Raw genomic sequence first — 15,570 nt, 5'->3', positions numbered from 1 at the left:
CAATAAGGTGCTTTAAACACTTAAAGGGTTTTGTCATTTTTTGGGGGTCATTTTTTTTTTATCTCCAAAAGCATGTTTTGCAGAAGAAAAATACTGAAAGAACATGAATTGGCTGTATACTAAATGAGTGCCTTAATGTAATCTACCTCAAAGATGTGAGCCCTGCAATTCAACAACTTGCTTGTTGTTAGGTTAAGCCAGCAGGCATGGCAGCCCGGTCTGTGTTGAGGGCAGACGTAACACTAGTCACAGGGCTGGTGTGGGCGGTCGTGGTTTATAGGGAAGTAGAAGACGGGGGAGTCATGAGGACAGGGGTGCCAGAGCAGGGTAGGTTGAGGTTCAGTTCCCTGGTCCTCTTCGTGAAGACATCCAAGGGTGAGGTTTTGAGACAGAGGGATCTTCACCTGGACCAACACTTCTCGTCCCTGAGGGAAGTGATGGGTTATTCCATTTACACAGCCACAAATAAACAATGTTTCTCTACAACCAATCTATTTGAAGCAACGCTATTGCCGAATTACACAAGGCAAACAGACAACACTCAAGTGGTGATAATCTATGGTTTGGTACAGTACTACGGTGATGCTTTAGCTTGTTCACAGATTTGTTTGTGCTCATGCCTATTTCATTGCTGACCTTGTCAAGCCAAACGGTTTGGAATGATGGCACAGACAGACTGGCCCTCAGGCTAGGGATGCTTACCTTTTCATTTATACACTGAATCTGGACACCGGGGTCATCTCCAATGACACGGGCCAGTGCATGTTTGACTTCATCGCTCTGAACAGATGGCAGAACAATGCAGTAGTAGACTTATTCAGCTGGAATTCCTCAAGTTTCATCCTACTTCCTCATGAAAACGTTTTATGTTAAAAGGTAATTGCTTTTTTTGGTCATAAATAGGAATCATTTGCCATGTTCTCAGGGTTTCTCTTTTCTAATGTTTCAGATCTCAACCAAACAAGTTCACTTAAGTGGTTATATATTATAAGGCACCTACTGAAACCCATGCTGCAAAAATACAAGATTATTGAATTACAATGTTTATAGCCTTCATATCCTTACTTAGTTTAATTTCTGTAAACCTTAATACCAATAGCTGTATTTTAATCCTTCCCCAAGGTGATGGGTATTACCTACCTGATAAGACTGGTTACAGGAGGGCTTGATGCCTGCATCCTCTAAGGCTCTGAACAATAGGTGGAGAACAGGTAGCTCAGCCAGAATAAAAATGCAAGCTGTCAACACAGGTTTGACGATGTGTAATGGTGAAACAGGCAGGTTAGATGTGTGAATGTGATCAGTGGGGCTGACCGTTCAATATCGAAGCGCTCGCGTAGTTTCAGACATATTTGGAAGTAACGCAAAGGAGAGTTCATGCCCTCCACACAAGCAGCACAAGAACCATGTTTGATCCATTCATCTTTCCTGTTGGAGAAACACATGCACACTCAGTGACATGCTCTATTATGTACCTGTAACACATAACCAACATTCTGTTAACCGGAATACAGTAGTAACTAATATTCTGTGGCGACCTCTGACTATTTCCATTCAATCTAACGGAGAAAATAATGCTACATTGTATAACAGACGGTGGACAGGTAATATTAAAAGCTGAAGAATCACATTTGTAAGAAGACCTCAACTGGGTTGGGGTCAATTCGAATTAAAGCCAGTCGATTCAGGAAGTAAACCGACATTCCAATTCAATCGTTTAAAAAAGGGCATATATTTTTAACGACTTCTCCATGACCCGAAAGGAGAAGCTATTTAGGTGATAAATTGACCCACATACTGCCTCTTACCAGAAGAGAAAACTGGAGTGGGTCTTGAGTAGGGATGGCCAAAGTTGAGAGAGTTCAGGGTCCAGCTCCTGAAAGAAAGAGGGATATCTGCTGAACACATGGATTCTTCATTGTCCTTCGATGGTGACTGTAACCTGAGACGAGTTTTACCTTGAGGTCAGAGTGGAATATTGGCCAGCAGCGGCAACATGTATGAGCTTTCAAAGGCCTAGGTAAAAAAAATATATTTAAAAATGCTGATATGAATTGGCATTCTCATTCAGTTTATTAAAATCAGTCAAAATGTTTTATTCTGATGGGGAATAACAAATCAGTTGATATATATAATTAATTGTAATGTACCAGTCACACATTTACCCTTTAAGATTAAATAAATAAATAATAATACCACAGTCCGTGGATGGTCCAGTTCTGGATGTTTGGAGGTATTCTGCATTGAGATGAATTCTTTAGACCCTGTGCAGAGTTAGATTGAGTTAGAATAACAGGAATGGGTGATGTGCTATGGAGAAGTGGTTAAACTCACCAAACAAAAGCTCCCAGGCCACTGCAGAGTCAACTTCAAACACTGCCATGTACAGAACCTGGGAGAGATGGAATGATTCTGTATCCTAATGCCCAAGACTATTTAATATTTCAACATAACAATACGTCACACTCAAGTATACTTGTCCAAAAAGATAATAGTCAAAAATCGACTTGCAATATAAAAGCAGTTTTAAATTGAAAAGTCTACATTACACCATTGGATTGGAGTATTTACAATGCAAGATCCTTATCTTACTTTTCCGGAGGGCCTGCTGTGCAGTGGTCAGACTCCAGGGTGAGGGTAAGGACAGTGAGCAAGGCCACCATGAGCAGCCCTGACATATTTACTCGATTCTAGGAGTGAGTGACATAAAACATATGTTGGCTACAATTGTTTGTCGGGAAAAAGTCTGAAATGTGTTGCTCTCGTAAACATTAAAGAAACCGCAAATATGTCGATTCCTAGGAACGTCATTGTAAATGACGCGCTAACAACTTGTGTTCGACGCCAGTTGAGCGTCGAAGAGGCATCGTACATTTCACATGGGCATGCCTTACTGTCGAGTCTACACTTTGCTACTTCTTATCTTCGTTATCACCTCTAACTACAAACAAGGACAGCTAGAGACATACATGTATTGCCTATAAACATCACATTTACAAAAACCCTATAGTACAACTATGAGACTTTAATACATCTGTTATGAGACTTACCAGAGACAGTGATCATGTGCGACTGATCTATACTGACAGTTCTCTGCAAATGTGGGGAAAAATAAGCTAAACCAGGTGTTTGTCTGTTTTCATGATCACAGCTGGGGAGAGGTGAGACAACATACTCAGTTCCCCTTTCTGAGGACCTCAACCCAGAAATTAAACCAAGACTGTCTGGCTTTGAGACTTTTAAATGATATTATTCACACAAATGGAAGATGTACAGTGTGCCCTGAAAGCAAGTGAATCAATTAGAATGATGCAAATACAGGAATGATATCACCTACACTACCATTCAAAAGTTTGGGGTCACTTATTGTCCTTGTTTTTGAAAGAAAAGCACATTTTTGTCCATTAAAATAACATCAAATTGATCAGAAATACAGTGTAGACATTTTTAACGTTGTAAATGACTATTGTAGCTCGACAACCAGCAAGAGTACAAACTCCACCATGAATCACCTACTGGTAAAAAACTATTTTTCCTAATTGTTCTGTCATCTGAATCATATAAAGATTCATAATATTATTAGTAGAACCTTGGATCTTAATTGGAAAGGGAAGTACAGTTGGACTAACCTCTGTACCAACTTTTTTAATGTGGAGAGTAGAATGCAAAATGAGTTGTGCAATCTGTCTTCCTGATTACCTGTTGCTAAGTATTAGATGGAATAAATAATTCCAGTATGTGTGGGGGATAAATTAGACGGACCTTGGCCTCAAATAACCTGTTGCAGGCCTTGTCTTAGCTCCGGTGGTCGACTGATAGTGAGGCCAGCATATATGGTGCTTTAAACAGTAAAACAAAATGGCTGGTCCCAGCAGATTCTGATGTCATTCTACAGAAATGTAAATAATTTATATGATCTCTGTGTAAGGTCGTATTGGACTCATATTTTCAATCAGATTACATTTTTAGTTAACAACAACTTGGTCTTATTGTTCTTTTAAAATATCTAGTTTACAAGCTCCTACTGAGAGGTCATATCATTTTAATTATATCCCTCTCACTTCTAGGTGAGGTGGAAAAATGCGATGGTATATTAGTCTTGTATATTTCTATTGATTCACATTTCCTCTACCGGTCCTTTATGATTTCTCTAAGCAAACTGTGCCGTGTCCACATATAGTGGACACATACGTACAGGGTAGCCTAGTGGTTAGAGTGTTGGGCTAGTAACCAGAAGGTTGCAAGTTCAAATCCCCGAGCTGACATCATTGGCTGGCGGCAATGTCAGTTCTCACCCTGCTGGTTCAGGCACCCAATTTGACCTTTGTAGATATTACACTGTGGTACAATTCTCTTCAAGGGACAGAACCCAAGTCAACAGAATACAACAGTATTAAAAATGGTCTTCAATGAAATGAGAAGGTTTTGCCTGTGATAGTAAAAAGTAGTAAGAGAATGTTTACGTGATACAAAGACCAATAGATTAAAAACTTGAAAGTCCCTAGTGATGAAATAGTCCTGTTATAAAGAATAAACACAATGGGTCAGACCAAGTGGTATGGGTTAGGGGGGTATGGTTTGACCTCTGTTTTCAACAGATTATCTAATTGACAATAATGTTTATATACCACTATGCACATGATAGGGTCATTTTATAGAACATCGATAAGTGGTCTGATTTCATATTTCATTAGGAGTGACAGATTATCTGTCAAAGGAAGTTGACTCTCTGCCTTGTTCACAGAGAAGGCTTTTGTGTTTTTTTTTTTGTATTTTAGAGGATGTTGATTTAATCCAGTATATTTGAGGTGATAACACAGCTGTCTTTGAAACTAGCATCACCTTGGATGGAACGCATGTCTAAGATGCCAAAATGGTATATTCACTGAAAAAGTCTAAAACATACGGAAGAAGGTGATACTACACCAACAAGTATGTGTAATTCCCCCCTGCATGCTGTTAAAATGAAATACAAATGTGTAGTTCTATTTTATTGTGTATGCAAACCACTTGAACTTTATTTGGTACTCAAAACGTCAAAAACAGTTAGAGGTGGATATCTCCTCTCCTAACCAAGACTGTACACAATAGCAGATGTTGTCATGATGAAGACGGAGAGGAAAGAGTAACCCAACGTTTCCCATAGCTATTTCCTCCTATAGGAAACAACAGGCTAGTATCACATCTCTTTAAAAGTGAAAGTAGAAAAACAGGTGTGGAACCCCAAAGGTAAACACCACGCTAATAGTCCCATCTAATCCGGATCATCCATTCTCTAAATAACTTCATATACTATTGTTATGTTATTATCAAAATATTTAATCTACTAGAAACACTATGAAAACAGCATCTAGCCTCAGCCACTCAGAAAGCATCCAACCCATTTGTTTTTGGACATTTGGAAATTAGGGATGCAGAGGAATGTTTTGTCATAAGCCCTGCATTTTCAATCTAGTTTTCACATCATATGCAGACACAGGGTAACATGGTCAACATGTGACTGTGGGATCCTTTCAGAAGCTGCCTCGGCTGGCTACCAGAGCCTTCAGCACAACAACCAAACAGATGAAGAACAAGGTGCCAGATCGTCAGAACCTATTCCAGGGGAGCATGACCTCATTAGGACACCTGGGTGAGAAACAATCCCAAACGAGGAAAACAAGAGGTATCTAATCAGGGAATTTAGATATTTATTGGCAATCAAATGGGCCAACAATGTCAACCAGATGTGATTTGAGCAACATTGACCTGATTTTGAACTACTGCATGTGTCGTGTTACGGAATTGAGGAATTGCCCGAGGTCCACTGTTGTTGGTCAACGTCTAGAATCTTATCACAGTACTGAACATAGAAAAAGAGCATTACCGGTTTTAAAGGGGCTTGAGGGAATAGTTGTTCCGTCATGGTTTGTAACGCAATTTCATTTGGTTTTATCATCACATATCCCAAAGTTGGCTTACAATAAAGGCCCCAGTGATTCATGATCATGAATAGGTATTTGACCACTAACTTTGGTTACAGGCGGACAACGGCTTGCCAGTCCACATCAAGGGAGGGACCACTGATGTCCTTCTCTACCGGCTAACAATGACCATCACCCTCCGCAGGTACCTGTTACATTCTTCCATCAACGCACTCTGTACATTTGGAGTACTGTGCCGATGGTTTTCTATGCTGCATCGCATATGCTGTAATCAGTGTGTCTTTCTGTTCTTTTTAGGCACTGGATATCCTTATTCTGGATTCTACGTGCCTGTCAGCCCAAGGGCAAATGAGGAAGCCCTGCGAATGCATGTGTTTGTTTAAATCAATTCCACTTTATGACCTTCTTCTAATGTCATGGGACACTTTATGTACAGAATACAGAAATCTCTCTATTATGCCTCTGTTTCAAGGCAAGCCCTATGTTCCTCTATCAACCCATGTGTCATTTCACTTCAACCTCAATGAAATGATCTATTCCTGCCACCCTGTGTTCAATCAGAGAAATTAGAAGGAACATTTCACACGGAACAAACTTTGAAAAGAACCCCGTTTTGCATGGCCGTGGATGGCAACAGGAGGTGTCACTATTTGAATCAGTAACGTCAAAAAGTCTACTGATGCTAGAAATATGAAAATCAGTTGCAAAAAAAATACTCCAGCCAAATACCAACAGGGTTATTTAATTAAGATTCCATGTATCTGACAAAAAAATGCTGAGATTTGAGAAATACATTTTGGCACACAATTCAAAAGTCATCCAGTCAGTCACAAACAGACCCTTTCGTTACTCTGGGTCAAAATGTAGACATTTGTTTTGTTGGACTGTCTCTAAATCGAATCTATTGAAACAATTAGAGCCAAGCTTAAGTTTTTCATGGCCTTTTCTCCTCATAAGCAACTCAGTAAATGAATGCTACAATTGACAAAAATATTAATTTGTAGAAATATTCTATCACTTTCGTACTCATATGTTTAGTTCTCAAGTTCAGTGTAATTGGACACCGACTGCTACATCTAGAGACTTATTACAGTAAAGTCTTAGAACACCTAATCATTCCAGGGTTTTTCTTTATTTTTACTGTTTTCTACATTGTAGAATGATAGTGAAGACATCAAAACTATGAAATAACACATATGAAATCAAGTAGCAACCATAAAAGTGTTAAACAAATCAAAGCAGCCACCCTTTGACTTGATGACAGCTTTGCACATGCTTGACATTCTCTCAACCAGCTTCATGAGGTAGTCACCTGGAATGCAATTTCAATTAAAAGTAAATTTTTGGAATTTCTTTCCTTCTAAATGCGTTTGAGCCAATCAGTTGTGTTGTGACAAGATAGGGGGGTATATAGAAGATAGCCCTATTTTGTAAAAGACCAAGTCCACATTATGGCAAGAACAGCTCGAATAAGCAAAGAGAAATGACAGTCCATCATTTCTTTATGAACATTTTAAGAACTTTCTTCAAGTGCAGTTGCAAAAACCATCAAGCACTATGATGAAACTGGCTCTCATGAGGATCGCCACAGGAATGGAAGACCCAGAGTTACCTCTGCTGTAGAGGATAAGTTCATTAAAGAGTTACCAGCCTCATAAATTGCAGTCCAAATTGGAGAATTTTGGTTCAAACTGCCGCGTCTTTGTGAGACGCGTGTGGGTGAATGGATGATCTCTGCATGTGTATTTCCCACCGTAAAGCATGGAGAAGGAGGTGTTATGGTGTAGGGGTGCTTTGCTGGTGACACTGTCTGTGATTTATTTAGAATTCAAGGCACACTTAGCAGTATGGCTGCCACAGCATTCTGCAGCGATATGCCATCCCATCTGGTTTGGGTTTAGTGGGACTATCATTTGTTTTTCACCAGGACAATGACCCAACACACCTCAAGGCTGTGTAAGGGTTATTTTACCAAGAAGGAGAGTGATGGAGTGCTGCATCAGATATTCTGGCCTCTACAATCCCCCAACCTCAACCTAATTGAGATTGTTTGGGATGAGTCGGACCGCAGGGTGAAGGAAAAGCAGCCAACAAGTGCTCAGCATATATGGGAACTCCTTCAAGAATGTTGGAAAAGCATTCCAGGTGAAGCTGGTTGAGAGAATGCCAAGAGTGTGCAAAGCTGTCATCAAGGCAAAGGGTGGCTATTTGAAGAATTCCAAATATAAAATATATTTTGATTTGTTTAACACTTTTTTTTTGTTTAATTCCATATGTGTTATTTCATAGTTGTGATGTCTCCACTATTAATCTACAATGTAGAAATTAATCATAATAAAGAAAAACCCTTGAATGAGTAGATGTTCTAAAACGTTTGACCGGTAGTGTACTTCAAAAAATAGTGTACTTCAAAAAATGAATTTCAAGTATCTGTTTCCCTTCATAAAAGCTTATTGTCAAAACTAACATATTTTTTTTGCTTCTACAATTGTAAGGCGACTTTGTGTCCTTGATTACCACTAAATAAGTCCCATGTATAATTATGATTATTAAATTGCATTTTATTGTATTATATAAAAGCAGTTACTATGTAGTTATACAGTAGGCCTCTAGTACAGTTAGACTTTGGAGCATGATGCCCATATTCCAGTTTGCTGTAAACAACATATTAGGTTACAGCATATTATTCAGTCATTTAAGGTATTTAGTGTTAGTCATCCAGTTGAAGGAATCAGTAATATTTCCCTGCAGAAGCCTTGTTTTTACCATGGAGGGATGAGTAGACCCAAAGTGGGCAACATCTCCATGAACAGTCAGTTGACCCAGTGCAACCACTCTAGCTAGCGCAGGAAGCGAATGCTCATCTTGTGGTCGATGTTCACCTTCTCCAGGGACTGTAAGGAGAAGAAACAGCCAAAGTTAGACTGAATGGAATGGTGGAATTGCTAGATTGCTATAAGCAAATGCAGCCACTGAATATGAGAGAGGATGGGCAAAATACTGTCAACGTACAATGTACAGTACTGTTTGAGCAATGGCTGACATAATTTTCTATGGGCATGAACTTTGTATGTCTTAGTATTCTGGGTGCCCTGTGCTGCAATGCACCATGTTGATAAGTCAGTCTTAGAGCTCTACCCGGTGGTACCTTGCGGAACTCCTCAAAGGAGATGGCATCGTCCTTGTCCAGGTCAGCCTCCTGGATGGTGCGGTCGGCGATGCTCTCTAGCTGCTCCTCCGTCACCTGCATCTCCAGCATGGACCGCAGCACCTGTCAATCACCATCAGCTGTCAATCACATCCCAAACCCATGGAGGATGGCTTCATTCTATTGTATAGGGCCCTCAAAATTTAAATCCTGACTATGAAACCAGTTCAACTGCTTTTTTTCATTCTTCCTCTCTAATCAGGGCCTGATTTAGACCTGGGACAAAAGGTGGTTTCAATACATTTTCAGGTAGAACAGAAAACCAGCAGGCTCCGGACCTCATAGTGGAAGATTTGAATACCTCTGGTATAGGGTGTAGGCATTTCAGCCATAAATTGTAGGGACATACAAGACCTGGTTTACAACAGAGAAACAATTTACATCACTAACTATTAGTGGTATATTGTGTTGCTCACCATACAGAGTATTATTGTCAGTAAAGCTAACAGTTATTACGGACCTGTAGAAGCTCAGCTCTGGAGATTTTTCCATCTTTATCTTGGTCATATAGTTGGAAGGCAACTGAAATTAAGGAGAAAACCAGGGGGGGATCTGATTGAGTTGAATTTGAATGCTAAAATCTATTATGTGAGTCAACCACAACAGCAACAAAAATGCCAGAGGACTCACACTTGAGTTTACTGGTCCTACTGTTGACAGGTTCAGGCATACTGGGATCTTTGGGACGTTTTTTGTCCGCAGGTCGGAAGTGGGCCAGGATCCTCACAAAGGAGTGGAAGTCCACTGTTTCCTGTCTAAGAGTGAGATTATGTTAAGACCAAAATCTGCTTGCATTCCAAATGTACAGGATACATGGATATAAAACATTTAAAAAATACGTTTATTGTTGCACAGAATTGACTGAAGTTAAATCAATATTTGTCTTGTTGATTGTGCACTCTGTTCTTTTTTAAAAGGAGACCTACAAAAAACCTGGACTTTTATATTACAGTGAAAATGGACATTAACCTTCACTTTACCATTTAATTGGTGAGGTAATCAAGTCAGCAATTTTACTCAAACCTGTAAGAAATGTTGTTCTATACCCTGGAGAGAAGAAAGCCCCAATGATCCGATCCCCAATGGGGTTCATCGCCAACCTATTAATGGCTCCAAAATCCTGTGGGCTTCACAGTAATGGGGATAAAACAAAGACAGGACATTCAGACAAGGACATTCAGACATGATTATCATTATTATGACATGCACTGTTTTAGTCAACACTGGTCAACTCCATAAAGCTGACATGGTCCCATCACGTACCGGAGATGGCCTGTCTTTTCCTTGTCCAATGCTTCGAAACGGTCATAAAGTCGAACAATGTGTGCAGGGGTGACTATGTTAAAGAGAAAACAGGAGAACCATCGATTCATGCTATTAGTATTAGTATTGGGAAGGACAGCGGCACACCAAATCATTTAATCAATACATGCAACAAGGCCAGTTCATTACTCTGGATTGCATTCAAGCAAACACTCCATAAATTATTCAAGCATTTGTGTTTGTGTAGCATTTGTGTAGCCTAAACGCCAAGTTATTAATTTACCTACAACTTCTCAAAGCCACATGCATATGTCAATATAAGTCTCTGTTCAAAGCTTAGATATTAAATACTGTATTTTGTTGGGTAAGACACATGCGTATTTTGGTCAGACAAAGTTGTGCGGGCAATTTGCGCACCTGTCAAACATAACTCTTATGTTTGCGAAAGCTATTAATAATCTGGACACATTTCAAAATATCTGCGCTCTAAAACATTTAGGAAAAAAATGCAATAGAAGGAATTGAAAAACTGGGCTCCATATAGCTGTCACAAAAACATTCATAATGAAATCCCGTTATACGCCCACTCTCGAAGATGTGTCCTCGAATTTGGCATAAACAATGACGTTATTGTACAATCATGACAATCTAAATACAGATTGTCTAGTAGCTTAAACTACAGTCCTACCCGTCCGAGAACTTACAACCCGTTTCTTGCATTAATTCTTCGACGTTTGGAATTTTTGACAGGGTGGAATTTGTCGAGCCCATTTCTACAGACAAGAAAACAATAACATCTGCTTCACTCGACACACAAATATCACGTCCCAGAACTTCTGATTTTCCTGTTAACTTCCCAATGCCTGTAATTTAGAATTTATACACGACTGTAGCTATGAAATAAACGTTTGTATCCTCGACTAGAGCAAGGGTATATTGAACGTCAATTCAGTCAGTTCACCGCTAATGATAGGCATCATTGCTATCCAATCGCTGTTAAACCAAGGGGACCAAATGACCAATGGGGTCGTGATTTATATGTTTTCAAGAACACTAATTCAACCAGATCTGTTCTTACAACAGATCTCCAAGATTGATATCGAATTTTATCAACAGCCTGGATTTGCTATCCAGAATGGATAGCATTATATATAGCAAAGTGGATCTTTGAATAATATATTTGACTTATGGCTTTATTATCACTAATAGCCTACTGCCAACACTAATCCATTACATAATGGAATCTTTAGCCTAATGATTACAATAGGCTACTAGCCTGTATGCTCCTGAGTAGCTTGACAATCACTATACTGTCCAACACAATGTTACACGCAAATCAAACATGCTTTGTAGACGTTGTTACAGTGGTCATTTGACACTAGATGGCACCATCCCTTTCAGATATCAAGGAACCATGGGCTGCTACAGCATAACAGGACAGTGTGCATTGTGAGTAGTCTTATTTTAGTATGGGACAGCTCTGAGAGGTTATCAGCTATCAGTTGGAAAGCTGGTTTGTGTGTCATGAGTCAATGAACTGGTCTGCATATTCGGCATGCTGCTTTTCCCAAACCATTATTAGATAATAGTTCATCTGACTCAAGGATCCACGTCCATTGGAAACTGCTCCTTCTGAATTAACCTGGTGCTATAAAATCCAGATCTTCAATGATGTTTAAAAAATATTTGAGGCAACACGTTTCCACATCAACACAATTATGTGTATTTCTCTTCATCAACAAAAACATAACATTTGTGCATCCTGGATGACACAAATGACAAATTATCAGCAACGGTTTAAATGTGTTTATATTACCGGCAACAGTGATGCTTGCCTTGCTCATGTATTTACATAGTTCTAGACTGAATCCCTCTCTTAGCTGAACTTCACATTTGAACCGTTAAAAGACTTTGTGGGCTAGAAAGATTGCTCCCAACAACAAGAACATTTTAGTTGGCCTACTCACACCAAATTTCAACACTAATAACAAAGCAAACAATTCAATGCCCCTTTTCTGTCCACAAATGTCTATCGTAAACAAACATCTCTCCCTTGTAGCTGATTTATTTAGTTCTCAAATTTATTGGGCTGGATAAGCAATGGGGAGTGTCTCACAATCTCTTACATGAAATAGACATCAAATCCATCCACTCTGCTACTGCGGTCACACCCAGAAAATAGCTAGATATATGAATTCAGGCCACCTTCATTCAACCAATTAGTAGGGTAATAACACAAGGAAATACGAGAGATGTAACCAGGATGACTGACTAGATGCCAAAGGGCTCCATGTCAAAGCAGCCAGCCAGAAAATACCTCTCAGCCCTCATGATCAAACTCCTAAGTGCCCAAGAGAGACAAGCTGCTCCTCATGTCTTGTTCTATTATTACTTGTTAACATACACCGTATGTGGCGAGTCACACACTCAGGAGCCACAGCACTAACACATACTGGATGGAGCTGGATATTCCTTCCATATTGGAATGTACAGTGTGAGGAAGTAAGAGTATCAGAGTGGTCCAATCAGTGCTCTCCACTCAACGAGTGAGAGAGCGAGGGCTTTTCTTCTCCTGTCTTGTTCAATTCCTCATTGGTGGCAGAGGTGAACATGCAGGGTGGTTCACTAGATGTTAGCACGCCCACCTCCCCCAGACTAGACACACACGCGCACACGCACGCATGCATGCACGCACGCACACAGAAGACTCAAATTTAGCACATTGTCGGCTGTCCAGTGTGCTGCTGTATACCGTGCCTCGGGTTGAATCCTGGCCTTATACAAATGCTTATTATTATTGTTACACAAGTAAGCAGCCTCTACATTTGGCAGGCTGTTCATTTTGGAGAGCTGGCATTTTTCCCAGATAACATCTCATTTGTCACCACTTAAAGTTTTGTTTATCTTAATGGACACCAGTAACTCAGAGCCCCCATACATTTTTTTCTCCCTATGAGAAGTTGACCCATGTACAATGATACATCGGGAGTATTTCAAATGACCAAAGGCGTGAGTTGCATTCAGCACAAATTTGCAGGATCAAGAAAAGTTCCGTAGACCTGGTAGTGGTACAGTAAAGTGAGCAGTCTGGACTCTTGACATGCATGCGTTGTTCTGTGCCAATAGTCTTTCAGCACCAAAGATACAGTATTGATGGATTCCTTCACAATGTTTATTCTATGATAGGAGATTATTCCATGTTTATCTTTCATTTATGTTCTATATTTCTCGTTTCCTATAATCCACACCTTTTCCATCTCACTTTCTGATACCAGCCAGAAAAGTGAAACTATCTAGGCTCCTAGGTTCCGTTTCATGACATGTGCCTTTCTAGTAGTCGCTCTTGGGGAACTTTGTTTGGACATTTTTTGCATTTAACCTTCAAAAGCATTAAGAGGAATGGCTCTTTAATGCCCCTGACAACAGAAGGCAATGAATAACCAACAAGACAGGCTTTGATTGGAACCTGTCTCTCCAATGCAACTACTAACTGCAGAGAACAGATTAACAGAACAAGAGTTTTTAAATATAAAAACGGGCTAAGGAAATCCCGCCTCTTTCGTTTTGAGTAATTTGGACAAACTTTCTCTCGGGCGGTTTTGTCCTTGGTGCCACAAGCAATGAAAGTGAAAGCATGTCAGAGGCTGGGTTGGGCAGTGTGCCAATTGGGAAAGAATGAAGTGTTCCTGGCTATTTGAACTTTGACCCTGCCCAGCCATGGCTGATAAAAGACTTGTAAACACCGTCCTCAGTCTGAGTGAATGGGAAGATCAGCTCTGGTTCGTGTTCCGTTCATCTCAAACTAAAGGCATCACAGGCAGAGAACCTCTCAGTCTGTCGGAACTGGAAAACTACAACATTTTCAATTGTCTTATATGTCATGTCAGGTTAAGCATAGACATTATGTTACATAATTTTTAAAAACAGGAAGAGCAGTTTAGTGTCATGCCAGGTTGTCAGCCAGTTGTCTTCATTATACCCCCTGTATTTCCTGAGAAATTAATAACAATAAGAAAAACACCTCACAGTTGACGATTTAAAATCTATGTATATATATGTCTAAATGGTAGGCTACCCTTCGATTAATAACAATGACCAATATTAATATGGGTAAATAATAAAGCATTATGCAAGAGGATGGTGCTCCACCAGGGTGCTCCACATCCCTTCCCTCAGTTGGTGGTCCTCGCTAGGCGCCATTCTTGGTCAACTCCCGCCATGCGACCTGAGCCGCAAACTGGGTCAATAAACCGTGGCGAGGGAGTCTGTTGGCCTGTCTGTCTCCCCCCTCGTCTGTGGGGCTGGGACTGGAACTGGGTGGGGGAGTTACGTGGAGTTGAAGAAGGGGTGTCCTGCAGGGCTGGGTCAGGCTGATAATGAAGGGAGAACATTCCGGGCCAGTGGAGTGCAAGAGAGACCAGACTCAATGCGACAGGCACAGGAAATAACAGTGAGCGGGGGCCCCTCTGCTACAACTACCTATCTCCAAAACCTCACTTCAGACACATCAGCGCCCTGTCTAAACAAGATCCCCTTTTATTTTGTTTACTTGAGGTCCCACTCCAAGGCCACCAGGATACAGACCACTCTCCAAACCACAGCCATTACACACCATAACGATCCACTAGCTTGTCTTGGCATAGCATATCTAAACTACAATTTACAACAACGAAAATCCAGATGAAACACTGTATCCCAAAACCCCATCCAACATCCCGAGGCCCATCAGACCATGATGCACCACCCTGTCCCCACAATGCACTGAGCAGTTCTGGCTAATGAAGATGCCATCAAGATGAAAGGGCAGCCATGGGGGGCACACGTTGAGGCCAGGAGGTTCCTGGGGCTTGTAAGCCCTCCCCTACCTCCCTCAGCTAATGATGAAGTTTCCATCTAACACAAGGGGGCTACATGAAATGGTAAAGGGGCGCTGGGGCCACCAGGTGGGCAGGGGGGTGGCTCTCCGGTGTTGAACGCTGTGGAAGCCCTTTTAATCGAGTAATGCCCTGGAGCAGGGCCCATCTGTGACATCTGTGAGGTGCTGCTAGGAAGGGGGTTGGGCAGGGTGGCATGTTTGTTGCTTGTTTACACACATTTCCCAGTTGAAGAAGTGTCTCTCCCCTGCGCCAAATTATGGATTATAAAACGACTCCTCCTTCCTCAACACAAACGCAC

At 40.7% G+C, this 15,570-nt stretch overlaps 2 protein-coding genes across 13 annotated transcripts; both read right to left on the bottom strand.

Annotated features, from left to right (window-relative positions):
* Positions 1–28: 28 nt before the first annotated feature.
* On the bottom strand, positions 29–3,153 carry LOC110507503 (ribonuclease T2). 2 transcript variants are annotated; one of them, XM_021587534.3, is made up of 10 exons: positions 3,051–3,153; positions 2,593–2,690; positions 2,335–2,392; positions 2,197–2,264; positions 1,959–2,016; positions 1,809–1,876; positions 1,315–1,428; positions 1,141–1,189; positions 703–780; positions 29–425 (listed from the first exon to the last, which is right to left on the bottom strand). In XM_021587534.3, the coding sequence occupies exons 2-10, from the start codon at positions 2,676–2,678 to the stop codon at positions 243–245; spliced, it is 762 nt and encodes a 253-aa protein (XP_021443209.2). In that variant the 5' UTR covers positions 2,679–2,690; positions 3,051–3,153; the 3' UTR covers positions 29–242. The 2 variants fall into 2 exon arrangements, with proteins under 2 accessions (XP_021443209.2, XP_090080578.1); XM_090224452.1 differs by having other exon boundaries at positions 2,200–2,264; positions 3,051–3,105.
* Positions 3,154–6,650: 3,497 nt separating this feature from the next.
* Positions 6,651–11,410, bottom strand: chp2 (calcineurin-like EF-hand protein 2). 11 transcript variants are annotated; one of them, XM_090224464.1, is made up of 8 exons: positions 11,100–11,373; positions 10,813–10,881; positions 10,396–10,468; positions 10,179–10,259; positions 9,763–9,887; positions 9,593–9,654; positions 9,073–9,195; positions 6,651–8,818 (listed from the first exon to the last, which is right to left on the bottom strand). In XM_090224464.1, exons 4-8 carry the CDS (start codon positions 10,223–10,225, stop codon positions 8,765–8,767), a joined length of 411 nt encoding a protein of 136 aa, XP_090080590.1. In that variant the 5' UTR covers positions 10,226–10,259; positions 10,396–10,468; positions 10,813–10,881; positions 11,100–11,373; the 3' UTR covers positions 6,651–8,764. The 11 variants fall into 11 exon arrangements, with proteins under 11 accessions (XP_090080590.1, XP_090080588.1, XP_021443200.1 ...); XM_090224462.1 differs by having other exon boundaries at positions 9,593–9,684; positions 11,100–11,219; XM_021587525.3 differs by lacking the exon at positions 10,813–10,881 and having other exon boundaries at positions 11,100–11,410.
* Positions 11,411–15,570: the final 4,160 nt, after the last annotated feature.

Source organism: Oncorhynchus mykiss, chromosome 27 (genome assembly GCF_057628025.1).
Source record: "Oncorhynchus mykiss isolate SJ-2025 chromosome 27, ASM5762802v1, whole genome shotgun sequence".
NCBI lineage: Eukaryota > Metazoa > Chordata > Actinopteri > Salmoniformes > Salmonidae > Oncorhynchus > Oncorhynchus mykiss.
Note: the sequence above shows the minus strand (reverse complement) of the source record. Positions and strands in the feature narration are given on the sequence as shown.

Excerpts from the sequence above, each read along its gene's own strand:
- LOC110507503 (XM_021587534.3), bottom strand. The coding sequence starts at position 2,678 with ATGTCAGGGCTGCTCATGGTGGCCTTGCTCACTGTCCTTACCCTCACC. Across the intron at positions 2,393-2,592 it reads ACAGCAGGCCCTCCGGAAAA|GTTCTGTACATGGCAGTGTT; the intron begins GTAAGATAAGGA and ends CATCTCTCCCAG. Across the intron at positions 426-702 it reads TTCAGTGTATAAATGAAAAG|GGACGAGAAGTGTTGGTCCA; the intron begins GTAAGCATCCCT and ends CACTTCCCTCAG.
- chp2 (XM_021587524.3), bottom strand. The coding sequence starts at position 11,166 with ATGGGCTCGACAAATTCCACCCTGTCAAAAATTCCAAACGTCGAAGAA. Across the intron at positions 10,469-11,099 it reads ATTAATGCAAGAAACGGGTT|TCACCCCTGCACACATTGTT; the intron begins GTAAGTTCTCGG and ends TCTTTAACATAG. Across the intron at positions 9,196-9,592 it reads CCAGAGCTGAGCTTCTACAG|GTGCTGCGGTCCATGCTGGA; the intron begins GTCCGTAATAAC and ends GGTGATTGACAG.